Raw genomic sequence first — 14,837 nt, 5'->3', positions numbered from 1 at the left:
AAGGTGGAGGTTGTTCACTGTCCCCACACAGTCAGTCTCTGGCTCAGTGCAGTCTGTCATTTCTTCTAAGAGTGATCATTTGTAAGGGGAAATGCAATGTATCTCCTCATTAGTGCAGACTCTCACTAGATAGTAGATGGGACAGAAGCACACTTGTGAATCAGTTCAAGGGAAATGTCCTCTACAGTTCTCCCAGAGCAGTTGGCCACTGTTGCTATCTTACCTTCTATTTGTAGCAGTCACATTGCTAGATGTGGCTGTAAAGATCAGCACAGGCTTCCAAAGGGGGTTTGGAGAACCCTGAATTCAGTGGAAAAGCCACCTGACCTTTATCAAACAACACTTGCCCCTGAGGCAGTATATCCAGTGATAAGAATAAGATCCAATGGAGTGCACATTGGGGATACAAATGCCTGAGAGAGGGAGTCTGCCTAAAGTGTGGTGGGGCACTGATCTCCAGGCCTGCTGGGAACCAGGATAGTGAGAGGGGACAGTGGAGCAAGGGGGACAAAGAGAAAATTTGCGGTACATGAGACGAAGTTCCAGATGGTATGAAGGTGACACTAGACTAAACAGGATTTGGCTCAAGAGGGAGAAAAGATTCACAGCTTTGGAGTTCCATACACAGGGGAAGCTTGGAGCCAGGTATAGATGAAGGGGATTGGGAAGCATTTTCAGCCAAGGATCTAGAAGGAGAAAGAACACTGTGCTCTCGAAAGCTTGAGTGGGATGACTGCATGTTGTTAGTGGGCACTGTGGCAGCTGCAGTGAGACTGGCTAGAAGGTGTATCACTTAGCTATAGTGTCAAGAATGCCGCTTAACAAAGCACATCCAAAATCAGAGGCATACAACCACACACATTTTCTCCTCTCTCATGTCTGCAGGTTGGCTGTAGTTCAGTGATCTAAGCTGGGTTCACCTGGGCTTGGTTCCAAGTCAGTGTCTGGTTTAGGTCTACCTCTTGGGTCTCTCATCACTCTGAGTTCTCTGGGATGGGTTTTTCATGGCAGTGGCAGAGGCACTACAGCACAAGCCCAACTGCAAAAGCACTTTTAAACCCATTTATTCTGTTGGCCAAAGTATGTCATATAACCAAGCCCAACATCAAGGGTGCAGGGAAGGTCCTTGTCTCTATTGAGGGAAACTGCAGGTTCATGTGGCAGGGGTGTGGATAGATTGGGGGTGAAGAATAGGGGGTGGGTAACATCATCAAGTTGATTTTTATCAGCGTGTTCAGGTTGTTTATGATCACTACTCATAAAGGACTCCCACCAACTAAACTGACATAGCTGATGCATATACCAGGATACCAATTTGTTGATTTGCAATAAGAAATGTGAACATATTGTAGACCAGATAATTATCATCCACTCATTCTATTCTTTTCTTGTAAGAAAGACGAATAGAGAACAAAATCAACAAACAGAAATAGACTCATACACACAGAGAACAGACTGACAGTTGTCACAGGGGAGAGGGCTCAGGGGCTGTGTGAGAGGATTAAGTACAAATTGTTAGTTACAGGATAGTCACATAGATATAAATTACAGCATATGAAACATAGTCAAGAATATTGTAATGACTATGTACGGGGCCAAGTGGGTACTGGAAACATGGGAACAACTCTCTAAAGTACATGATTTTCTAACTACTGTGCTATACATGTGAATATAATAGAGAATAATAAATGTAAACTGTAATTGAAAAATAAAAAATATTTATTAGAAAGTAAAAAAATACTAAAAATAAAAATAAAGGAAGCTATTTAGAGCACCAAATCGTAATTCAAATTGTGCTTATGAACATGAAGACAGAACAAGGGACATTGGTTGGCTGATCTTAATAGCTTAAATTATTCAGATCTGGTTGCCAAAGGCCTTCATCGCCACTAGCTACAGGAAAGTGCCTGCCAAAGAGGTACTGGGCAGACTACTCCCATTTAGGTGGAGAGAATGTCAACTAATTTTTTAAAAATATATTTTATTGATTATGCTATTACAATTATCCCATCTTCCCCTTTCACTGCCCTCCACCCTGCCCACCCCCTCCCACCCACATTCCCTCACTTTAGCTCATGTCCATGTGTCATAAATTCTTTAGCTTCTACATTTCCCATACTATTCTTGCCTTCCTGCTGTCTATTTTCTACCTACCGTCTATAGTACTTATTCTCTGTACCTTTTCCCTCTCTCTCCTCCTCCCACTCCCCTGTTGCTAACTGTCCATGTGATTTCCATTTCTGTGGTTCTATTCCTGTTCTATTTGTTTGCTGAGTTTGTTTTTGTTTTAGGTGTGGTGGTTAATAACTGCTAGTTTGCTGTCATTTACTATATGTGTTTTTTATCTTGTTTTTCTTAGATAAGTCCCTTTAACATTTCATATAATAAGGGCTTGGTGATGATGAACTCATTTAACTTGGCCTTATCTGAGAAGCGCTTTATCTGCCCTTCCATTCTAAATGAAAGCTTTGCTGGATAGAGCAATCTTGGATGTAGGTCCTTGCCTTCCATGACTTGGAATACTTCTTTCCAGTCCCTTCTTGCCTATAAGATCTCTTTTAAGATATCAGCTGACAGTCTTATGGGAACTTCTTTGTAGGTGACTGTCCCCTTATCTCTTGCTGCTTCTAGAATTCTCTCCTTCATTTTAATCTTGGGTAATGTAATTATGATGTGCCTTGGTGTGTTCCTCCTTGGGTCTGACTTCTTTGGGACTCTCTGGGCTTCCTGGACTTCCTGAAAATCTATTCCTTTGCCAGATGGGAGAAGTTCTCTTTTATTATTTGTTCAAATAAGTTTTCCACTCGTTGCTCTTCCTCTTCTCCTTCTGGTATCCCTATAATTAGGATATTGGATAGTTTAAAGATGTCCTGGAGGTTCCTAAACCTCTCCTCATTTTTTTGAATTCTTGTTTCTTCATTCTTTTCTGATTGGATGTTTTTTTCTTCCTTCTGGTCCACTCCATTGATTTGAAACCCAGTTTTCTTTCCATCACTATTGGTTCCCTGTGCATTTTTCTTCATTTCACTTAGTGTAGCCTTCATTTTTTCATCTAATTTGCAACCAAAATCAACCAATTCTGTGAGCATCCTGATCACCAGTGCTTTGAACTGTGCATCTGATAGGTTGGCTATCTCTTGGTCACTTAAAAGTATTGGCTGTGAGGCTTTGATTTGTTCTGTTTGAGCTTTTTTTTTTTTTTTTTTTGGTCTGGTCATGCCTGTTACATAGTGAGGGGTAGAGCCTTAGGTGTTCACCAGGGCAGGGCAGCCCAGTTGCTGGGTTGTGAAGCTATATGTGGGGGCAAGGTCAGAGAGGAAACAATGGCACTTGCTCCACGCGCTCTGGGACTTCAGTCCCCTCTGCCGCTTCCCACAAACACATTGGGCCCTTCTGGTGCTGTCTCCCAGACAGGTGGGCTTGTGTACATTCTAGGACCCTGTGGGTCTCCCCAACAAACTCTTCTGTGATGCTGGGAGATTCTCCCGGCACCTGAACCCCCACAGGTGTTTACAATTGGTGCTTTTAGGCTTTATTTCCCAGTGTTGGGTCCCTGGGTTGGGAGGTCTGTGTCACTGCCCATTTTCTCCTGGTTTATCTGCACATGAATGACTGCAGGCAGCCAGCTGCCTTGCACACCTCACTGGGTCTGGCCATTGCCTCCCATGCCTGGGGTCTGCCACCAGGTCTTCCAGCCACCCGTGCGCACCTGGGGTCCGCCAACTGCCACCTGCAGCCTGCGCACCCAAGTCTGCCAGCCACCACTTTTTCCTGCCACAACCCTTCGACCCCTCTCCATCCACCTCCCACTCCGCCCCTCTTACTGGTCTGGATGAATGGTTGTCAGACTTCTGTACAGTTTATTTCTCTATCTGTTCTGGTTTTTTGTTTCTAAATTTTTGTTGTCCTTAGTTTTGGTCATGCAAGGAGGCACAGTGTGTCCACCTACACCTCCATCTTGGGTGGAAGTTCAACTAATTTTTTGTACTACTCCTTCCTAATCTCTTCTCTGACCATCCTTAACCTGTGCTCTTTCTTTAGGTAGAAGGTAAGTGATTCAACTATAGCTTTCGAGTTACCATCGAAATTATTCCTCTGTCACTACAGCCTGGTCACCTTATTGAGAATTAAGGCATTTGCAAAACTCCCAGACACTCAATTACTTACCCCTTCAGATAAGGTGCTTTACATATTCTTTAGTAGCTTTGAAATTGCAGTGGGTATTACAACTGATGCCATTTTACAATCCCTAGTGGCCATGTGGACATGAGGTGGTTGTCATATTCCGTGTGTGTGACTTGCTTGTTATTTTGGTGGACCTGACTGGATACCTGTAGCCCCTGGTGTTTCAGTGTTTCAGTCACCAAAGCATTTAGGGACCATCTGAGGAAGGAATAAGGGTGTAGGTTGTTGTCTGAAAACTTTACATTGATTCTTTCTGTAGGATCAAGAAAATGCCAGCATCAGAAGTGCATAGTTGATGTTAGAGGCTGAGGGGGAAATCTCAGACAGTAACAGGGCAGTCTCTTAAGAGTCTACATAGTAATGTTCTTGAAAGATCAGACTGTATATGAAGTTTTAGGGCTGTATTAATCAATTTACTTTGCTTATATTTTCCTTACAATGTGTACAGAAAAATTACACATGATAGCATAGTATGTCTAAATAAGCCCTCTAGCTTTTAAAGGCTCTTTTAATAAGATTAAAATAAATTCTAAGAGATAAGAAAGCATTGTGTCATGGTTTATTTGACAATATTTGGGCTACTAGTGTTGTATAAAATAATAGTGCTATTACTATCAATAGTAACTTATATATCATCAAATTTATTATTTTTCCCCTGGTACATTCCAGTGATTGGCCATCAGAAATGAAAGTAGAAACATGAGTGGAGTGCTTACAGACCCTGCAGGGCAACTAGAAATAAACAAGCAGAAAGAGAGACTGCTTTTTGTGTGGCCTTTTAAAGCCTTTATGTATACCAGAATATCTTAAACTTTATCTGCCATCATTTTAAAAAGTTTTATTTTTATTGAGGTATATTTTTTATACAGTAGAAATGAAATCTTTGATGTATAGTTCAGTGAACTATATGTATACACGCCTGTCGCCTCCATGCAGGCCAAGGGGCATCTCCATCACCTCAGATAGTTTCTTTGTTGATACCACCTCCAGATGAGGGTGGTTACATTCTGATATCTGTCAGCATGGTTTTGCGTGATCTGTGGTATAAAATATACACATTTTTATGCCTGGTCTCTTTTGCTCAAAATAAAGTTTTTGAGATTCGTCTGTGTTGTGATATATATCAATAATTTGCTCCTTTTAATTCTTGGGTATGTACTTATTGTATGAATATACCACAATTTGTTTTTCCATTTTCCTGTTTAATGGATATTTAAGTTGTTTCTAATAACAGCTATTATGAATTAAGTTGCTGTGAGTATTCTTGTGCATATGTCTTTTTGTTGACACATGCCCTCATTTATCCTAGACATATACCTGGAAGTAGAATTCCTTGCTATACAGTAGACATAGATAAATATTAGTAGATATTCTAGTTTTCCTAAGTGGCTGGACCAAAATGTACTCCCACCGGTAGTGTTATAAAAGTTCCAGTTGCTCCATATCCTTGTCAGCACTTAAGGTGTTCAGTCTTTTAAATTTTATTCATTCAGCTGGTTACATGGGTGAATCTTATTGTGGTTTTAATTTGATTTTTTTTATGAGTCCTGTAATAATGTCGAACACCTTTCTATATACTTTATATTTGGATATTAAGTAAAAGGCCCATTCAGGTTATTTGCTCTTTTATAAAATTTGTTTTGTCTTTTTTCCTTATTGGTTTTCAGGTTTGCTTATTTTCTAAAATATATTCTTGTTATGAGTTCTTTGTTAGATGTATGTATTTAGAATATCTCCCATTCTTTGGTTTGTTCATTCACTTTTAATGAAATGTTTTGTTGAACATAGTTTTTAACTTTAATAAAGTCAAGATTTATCTCTTTTTGTGGTTTATCCTTTAAATTTTTTTTAAGATGGCTCATGCTTTTTATGTCCTGTTTAGAAATCTTTGCCCACCCCTCATTTCCCTGGTCTAATAATAATCACAGTTTCTCTTGCCAAATCAACTGCATGCCAAAGTCATTCTATTTTCTTCAGTAGGGAGAATGGAAATTGGGTCAAGCTAAATCTGGGTGAGGCAGGATGTATACCAAAGGTTAAGTTAGGAAGATGAAGTCTGCAGATTTGCAGAACAGATTGAAGCAAGAGACTTAATATTATTAGATTTTGGTCCAGGGACCTGAAAGGGAAGATGTATTCTAGTGGCTTTGTGGTTGGGTAACACAACTACATGTGTTGCTGTCCAGCTCACCCTGTATCTCTTGGAGTATTTTGGGAATCTTGTTGAACTTCTTTATAAAATCAAACTCCCTTCATGTTCACAGCCTCTACTATATTGCCTGGAAACATTAAAATGTCAATGAAGTTCATATTTTAGGGACATCATGTTAATGTCTAGTGGCAGTCACTTTTGTCCTAAGTGCTCAAAAAACATCATCCTAATAATCCTTTCTTGACCATATTCAGGGAGTAAAACCTTCATTTGGAATAACATTTACTCATCCCTAATTTGCTAACTCCTCACCCATTCTCCATATATTTTCCTAAAAAAAGATTGATGTCAATAATTCCATGACCTCATCTGTTTTTCTATAGTCCAGGGTAAATATTTGGGTCTGCTTTTCATAATGAAACCCTGGAAGACCCTAGACAGAACTGCCCAGACAGCAGGGACAGAGCCAAGTGGGAGTTGGCAAGAGGCACAGAACTGGCAGGGAGAAGGCAGGACCACTGTAAATTCTGTGGAGGACAGAAGCTCATGTCCAGACTGGATTTAGAGCAGGTAGGAGCAGCTGAGTTAAAACTTGGGGCTTGGAAAATGGACTTTGGAGGCCGTGGGACTGTGAGGCTTTGTTGGGAAGGCAGAGAAGCTCAATAGTAAGAACATAGCTTTATGTCAGGGCATTTTAAGAGTTTCTTGGGACACAGGGATAGAGCTGAGTCTCCTAAAAGATAGTAATTGGCAGGAACAAGGTGGGAGTAGCCATTCAACTTCCAAGAAGGTAAGTTAGATGAGGCTACAGAGATGCCCTTGGGCCCTTATCCTCAGAAGTAGGGTAAATGACCTTGGTGTGGTAGAAAGAGAGGGCTCTTGGAATCAATCATACCTGGTTCTAGTTCTGGCTCTACCACTTTCTGATTTTAGGACACTCTGCAAGATGGTTCTTCCATCTGAAGATTGACAAAAAATCAACTAGGATTGTACATATAAGATGCTGAGTTTCCCATTTTTCTCCCATTTCTTTGGCTCTTCCTTCCTGTTGCCATACGTATCAGATAGCTTTCAATTTTTGTCTTTCTGGCTCCATTTTATTATGTCTTCCAATAAAACCTCCCCTTGGCTTTCATGTAGATCCCTCTATTCCATGACAATAGCTACCGTGTAGTATTAGTGTGTTCGAGCTGCCAAAGCACAGGCAAGATGGCTTAGATAACATAAATCTGTTTTCTCACAGTTCTGGAAGCTGGATTCAAGATCAAGGCTCTAGCAGGATTGGATTCTTCTGAAGCTTCTTACTTTGCAGAGGGCCACCCTCTTGCTGCCTCTTCTGTGGTCTTTCCTTTGTGTCTTTCCTTTGAGAGACACACCTTATGTCTCTCTCTGTGTACATCCTAATCCCAGTGTTCTTAAGACACTTAACCCTAATCCTATCTGACCATTGTTAGGATACTGACAGTGATTAGGGCCACCTAACAGCCTTATTGTAACTCAGTTGCCTCTTTAAAGGCCTTATCTTCAACTGTAGTCACATTCTGAGATGCTGACAAATAAGGCTCAAACACGTGAATTTTGGGGGACAAAATTCAGTCCATAACACATGTACATGTTGACAACTACCACACTTACATCTCTAACACATCCCACCCTCATCAAGAGCCAGATGCACTGATATACCTTCCTCCTGAACTTTACACATGGATGTCCTACTAACAACTCAAACTCAACAATTCCAAAATTCAACTCAGTATCTTTTTTCTAAATCCTTCCCCTCTCTGCCAGCTCATGGATATATGTAAGATGAGTTCTATCTTATAGGAGTTTTATCAGTCTGTTGAATCAGTTCTAATAAGACAAATCCATAAGAGCAGCCTTTCCTAAATACCAGGAAAGGGGCAGTATAAATTTCTAGCATGGTATTAAGCATATGGCCTCTGGGTCATCAGTTACCTCTATCACTTTCTGTTGACTTTACACCTCATTTCCATATCTGTAAAACTCAGGCTAATTAGGATGCTAACCTTTCATGGATGCCGTGAGAATTATATGAGACCATATATGTGGCCTAGCCTTGGTCCAGCCTTGTAACTTACCATTTCAATTCAGATCAGCCTGAGTTCTGGCTCCTGGCATTTGCATCTCTGCCAGAAATGAGGAGAAACAGGCCTCAGCCAACAAGTCTTGGGAGTTGGTGCATAACTATTCCAATTTCCTTACCCTTTCTTTCAGTTTCAGGTGGGATCACTGTGAGGTTCATGTTTGACAGTTTGCCAGAGTTTCTTTGTGGATTAAACTCCAGTTGTTCACAGTGGTCATTGACTTGAAAACTATCCCCCTCCCTCCCTCCCACCCTCCTTCACTCCACATTCACCTACCAGTATTTCCTGTGATCATCTCCCCTAGAAATTACTTGCCTTGGAATCCTTGTCATGAGGTTTGCTTTGAGGGGAACCAAAGTTGTGAATGTATTGAATGTTTGTGTCTCCCCAGAATCATATGTTGAAATCCTACTGCCCAAGGTGATGGTATTAGAAGGTGGGGCCTTTGGGAGGTTCTTAGGTCATAAGAGTGGAGACCTCATAAATGGGATTAGTGTCCTTATAAAAGAGATCTCACAGAGCCCCCTATCCACTCATGTGAGGAGAAAGCAAGAAGCCTGCAACCAAGGACAGGGTCCTCACCTGGCACCCTGAGGTCCTCACCTGGTACCCTGATCTTGGACTTCCAGCCTCCAGAACCATGAGCAATAAATTTCTTTTGTTTGTAATAGCTGTGGTGTTTTGTTATGGCAGCTCCCACAGACTCAAACATAGTGTATGAAAGCTTGGCTCAGTGCCTAGCAACTAGCAAGTGCTCAGAACTATTGTTGTTTCTGCCCTTATTAAGTTGTTCATCAGTAAAAAGCAGAGATGCCCACAGGTGGGAGCACAACTTTCTCCAAGCTATATTTCCAAGCTGCAGTGAAAAGCCCTGTGTGGACATCAGGAGGCTGTGCAAGCCCAGTTAATGATGGTCAGTTTATGCCATGCATTCTCAACAGGGGCTTTGGCCCCAAGGAGCCAAGAATTGCTTTTTGGAAGGGACCAAAAATCTTACTCTTTTTTTTTAAGATTGTATTTATTTACTTTTAGAGAGAGAGGAAGGAAAGGAGAAAGAGAGAAACATCAGTGTGTGGTTGCCTCTTGCATGACCCCGACTGGGAACTCAGCCTGCAACCCAGACATATGCCCTGACTGGGAATCTAACCAGCAACCCTTTGGTTTGCTGGCCAGTGCTCAATCCCTTTAGCCATACCAGCCAGGGCAAAATCTTATTCTTTTTATGTGTAAATTACAAAGATCCATGTGACATATAAACAAATATGCAGCATATCTGTGGTATTAAAACTTAATGGGAAGTCAGAATAAAATGTCTCAAAGGCTCTTGAAAGGGGTGTAATAACAAAGAGCCCATTGGTTTATATTAGGCAGGAAAAATAGCTTTTTTTTTTTCATTAATAAAAGTTGCTACTTCTTTCAGATTCCCTCAGTTTTTACATAATATCCTTTTTCTGTTCCAGGATCTCACTAAAATATCACATTGCCTTTATTTATTTTTTTTAAATTTGTTGTCGTTCAGTTATAGTTGTCCCACCTTTTTCCCCACTACTCACTCCTACCCCACCCCACCCCCACTCCTGCAAAGGAATATGAATTAAGGACTCATGGGCACGGACAATGGAGGGGTGGTTGTGGGAAAAGTTGCGTTTTAAAATTTTTTTTAAATATGTTTATTGATTTTAGAGAGGAAGAGAGAGAGAGAAACATTGATTGGTTGCCTCCCATATGCACCCTGAATGGGGATCAAACCTGCAACTAGGTATATGCCCTGATCAGGAATCAAACCCCCAACCTTTTAGTGTATAAAATGACATTCCAACCAACTGAGCCACACTGGCAAGGGCAGAAAAGTTACTATTGATGTTATCCTGGCTTTGGACCATACTGGGTGGCACTGTTTAGTTTGCAGGGTTCGTGTCCTTTTTTCTGGAATGGGGCATTAACAGATATACATGCATAAAACTATTTGGTTAAGTTTGTCCAGTGAAGCACCAGGCTTTTTGGCAAAACATTCATCTGTTTGTGGTTAAGATTTTCCTGATTCTTATTACAACCATATTTAGTCACATTTAGAGAACCATGAGGCTTGGCTCTGATGAACAAGACAACTCGTTCATCCAACATGGGTCCTTTGAATCTTTTCTTCCTGACTTCTCCAAAGCTTCTCTTCTTCCTGGCTGAAAGCACTGAATTCGGCAAAAAGAAAAAAGGACCAAATTCTTTAGTCCCACCCCACAGTTCCTTTGGTAAAGTATGATCGTTGAAAAGGTTTAAAAATACAACTGTCCTACAGACAGATGATGAGCATTGCTTAAAGATTTATTTCACCCATTAGGAAGGCATTAGGACAGCCAAGCTAGTTCGAAGTAGGATACAGGGGAGTGATGCATATAGGGCAGGGCAAAAATAGGTTTACTGTTATTTGTATGCAAAATAATGCAATAATTAATAAGTGATAGTACAAGAATAAACTGTTTACATACTCATAACTGTAAACCTACTTTTGCCCCACTCTGTATTCATTCAGTCCAAAGCAAGGCTGCTGACTTGGATACAAACCTGGTTACCACCCTGCAGGGCAATCAAACCCTAATCCTTGGAGTTGTCTCTACTGGACAAATGCAGTTTGTAAATTATATTTGGATGATTATATCTGGATATTTGGGACAATTTTTAAAATATCATCTAGATTCACTTTAACATTTTCTATTCTTGTCTATCTGGGCTATGAAATCTTAACAAGCTTTAGTTCTTCATTTTCCCTTTTGAGTATCTCTGAAAGGCTACCTGAAAAAATTTAATTGGTCTCTTCTACATTCAAGACACCTAGGAGCTAAGTGCATTCAATGACTTGTAAATGTTCACGACACCCTGATATTTCCATGGTGCAAATACTCCAACCATGGTGAATTTCAAACTACCAATGTGATGTCATTGAGGCAGAGTTGGGAAGAGTTGTATATCATCACTATTGTGAACCAGTATTTTCTGATTCCAGCACTTCACTGGGTATAGAAAATCTATAATCTATTTTATAGATTATAGGTTGGTATTCAAGTTATTTCCAAGGACGTAGAATCGAGGTCACTAGGTCAATATCTCTGAAGAGCCTGGAAGGTCACCTCATCCAATAGTTCTAAAGCTCTAATCCCTGAAACTTTAGTAGTCCTTGAGGGTCCATGAGGGATGACACAAACTTAATTTAGATTTTTATTTTTAAAAACTACAATGAAAGTATACACATACATATATAAGAAACACATAAATACATGGGACTGTTAAGTACCAAGTGTAGAATTCTTGTAACTTCTGGAGGCCCATGAGGATGATGATTTGATGGAAAGGAGTCACGGGTGGTGAATAGAGGTGTGTGACACTGTCTTTTTGTATATCTTAAGTATTGCATAATAAATGAACAAAACACACACCCAAAAATGCATTTTATATAAAATTTCAAACCTTTAGAAACACTAACACATCAAATTGTGCTACCAGACTTCCTTACTTCATATGCATGATAGAATAAAGTGTTCTCCTATTTAATTATTTTCCAGTGTTGCATAGTGAACTGTTCAAAAACATTAAACTATTCATTAAGAATCTTCCTTTATATTACATAATGAGGTGTTGGAATATATTTTTAAAATTTTTTTTAAATAAGATTTTTATTTATTTATTTTTAGAGAGGGAAGGGACAGAGAGAGAGAGAGAGGGAGAGAGAGGGAGAGAGAGAGAGAAACATCAATGTGCGGTTGCTGGGGGTCATGGCCTGCAACCCAGGCATGTGCCCTGACTGGGAATCGAACCTGTGACATATGGTTTGCATCCCGTGCTCCATCCACTGAGCTACACCAGCCAGGGCAGAATATATTTTTAAATTTTAAAATAATTTCAAACTTAATAAATATGGCAAGTAGAAACAATACTACTATAACATTTATTTATTCAAATTGATAAATTTTAATATTTTACCACATTTGTTTTATCATTTTCTCCTATATACACACACACACAGACACACTTTTCTAAATGATTTGAGAGTAAATTGATGCATCATATCTGTATTACTTAATACTTAAGTATGTCCTTCTTTAAGAATAGGTGCATTCTTATGTTACCACAATAGTTGTCAAATTCAGGAAATTGAACAATCATGCAATAATTTAATCTAATTTATAGTCCACATTCCAGTTTCACCAATCATCCCACTAATGCCACTTATAACAATTGTATTTTTTGTTTTTTAGATTCAAGATCCAGTCTAGGATCATGCATTGTATTTAGTTGTCATTTCTCTTTAGACTCCTTCAGTCTAAAATGGATTCTCAGCCTTTCTTTGTCTTTCAAGGCCTTGACATTTTTGAAGAATTCAGGCCAGTTGTTTTTGTAGTGACCCTCAGTTTGGTGTATCAAATGCTCCTCACAAGTGGATTCAAATCATGTGTTCTTGGTGGGAATGCCTTAGAAGTTGTGCTGCATCCTCCTCCGTGCCTGATATCAGGAACCACGTGTGGCAGGTAACTAACTGATGGCTGGTTAAGGTGGCGTCCTCCAGGTTCCTCTGTAGTGGGTGAAAAGTGAGGGATGAATCAAAGGGGGGTTATTTAAACCTTTCTGGGTTACGGCTCCAAAGTTGCTCTGAAAATTTCATCTTGGCGGGTGAGTCAGCCTGCTCTCTGAGCTTTGAGGCATTTTTGTGGCCCAGAAAGGGCAGCATCAGCAGCCTGATCTGTGTGTGGTGGGGGATGCTAGAGCCATCAGTGTCCACATGTCTGGTGTGGGGCATCCTGGTGCCCTGAGAGCCAAATTATATTCTACGGCACAAGACAACACCTCCCAGCTGACTGCTGAATGTGCTTGTCCCCTGCCTTGGTGACGTGATATTTGTGCAGTGTGGGTTTCTTGAAGTTTTCCCACTTTTCTGTATAAAATGAAGATAGTCTTTCTCCTGAGCCAGGGCTGCTAAAGTGCCTGGCCACAAATCATGAATTGCCTGACCCAAGCTGAGACAGCAGCCTCTCAGAGAAAAACAGGAAATTAGAACTTATGCACTTCCTACGTATTGGCTGAATTATAAGTTTCTCAGTGGTTACATGAGGCTTGAATAACAGGGTAATTTTTGTTCAGAGAGTAACATGCCCAAACTAATTAAGATGTATTTTATTGAATAACATTTTATTTAGTGAATTATTTAATGCCCAGAACTCTTTTAGGCACTATCATAGATTTACTTATGAATTCATTCCACAATTTTTTTCTTTTTTATTGGTGTTCGAATACAGTTGTCTCCATTTTCCCACCACCACTTTCCCCCACCTTACCCATGCCCACCTCCCACCTTCAATCCCACCCCCCCCCTTGCATCTGTCCATGGGTCCCTCATTCATGTTCATTTACATCCCTTCCCCTTCTTTCTCATGTCATTTCCCTCCCCCTCCCCTCTGGTTACTGTCAGTTTGTTGTTGATTTCAATGTCTCTGGCTATATTTTGCTTGCCAGTTTGTTTTGTTAATTAGGTTCCACTTAGAGGTGTGATCATATGGTATTTGTCTTTCACCACCTGGCTTACTTCACTTAGCATAATACTTTCTAGTCCATCCATGTTGTCATGAAGGATAGGAGCTGCTTCTTTCTTTCTGCTGCATAGTGTTCATTGTGTGAATGTACCATAATTTGTTGATCCACTCAATTACCTATGAGCACCTAGGCTGCTTCCAGCATTTGGCTATTGTAAATTGTGCTGCTATGAACATTGGGGTGCATAGGTTCTTTTGAAATAGTGTTTTAGGATTCTTAGCATATAAACCCAGCAGTGGAATTGCTGGGTCAAAAGGCAATTCCATTTTTAGTTTCTTGAGGAAATTCCATTCCAGAGGACTGTTTTCCACAGAGGCTGCATCATTTTGCATTCCCACCAACAGTTTACTAGGGTTCCCTTTTCTCCACAATTCCACCAGCACTTATTGTTTGTTGATTTGTTTACGATGGCTATTCTGACTGGTGTGGTATCTCATTGTGGTTTTAATTTGCATATTTCTGATGGTTAGTGTTGCTGAGCATCCTTTCATATGTCTCTGGGCCTTCTATATGACCTCCTTGGAGAAGTGTCTGTTAGGTCCTTTGCCCATTTTTTAATCAGTTTATTTGTCTCCCTGGAGTGGAATCATGTTAGTTCTTATATATTTTGGAGATCAAACCCTTGTCCCAGATATCATTGGCAAATATATTTTCCCATACAGTTGTTTTCCTTTTCATTTTGCTAATTGTTTCTTTAGCTGTGCAGAACCTTTATATTTTGATGAAGTCCCATGTATTTATTCTTTCCTTTATGTCCCTTGTTGTAGGGGACATATCGGTGAAAATATTGCTGTGTGGAATATCTGTGATTTTCCTGC

The 14,837-nt window shown here is 40.2% G+C and overlaps 1 protein-coding gene across 6 annotated transcripts in view; it reads left to right on the top strand.

The window, feature by feature from the left end:
- RIN2 (Ras and Rab interactor 2) overlaps nt 1–14,837 on the top strand; it is a 247,649-nt gene that overhangs the window by 112,233 nt on the left and 120,579 nt on the right. The window contains exon 1 of one of the 6 annotated variants that reach the window (XM_036009478.1): nt 12,745–12,959. The exons of 4 other annotated variants lie outside the window; for them this stretch is intronic. In XM_036009478.1, the coding sequence (XP_035865371.1) occupies nt 12,760–12,959 (200 nt within the window). In that variant the 5' untranslated portion in view covers nt 12,745–12,759. Of the gene's footprint in view, nt 1–12,744; nt 12,960–14,837 lie in introns of those variants that run through there. One more of the 6 variants, XM_036009479.1, reaches the window with a different exon arrangement.

Source organism: Phyllostomus discolor, chromosome 9 (assembly GCF_004126475.2).
Source record: "Phyllostomus discolor isolate MPI-MPIP mPhyDis1 chromosome 9, mPhyDis1.pri.v3, whole genome shotgun sequence".
In the NCBI taxonomy this organism is placed as follows: Eukaryota; Metazoa; Chordata; class Mammalia; order Chiroptera; family Phyllostomidae; genus Phyllostomus; species Phyllostomus discolor.
The sequence above is the reverse complement of the archived record's forward strand: the minus strand, read 5'-3'. Positions and strand labels throughout refer to the sequence as shown.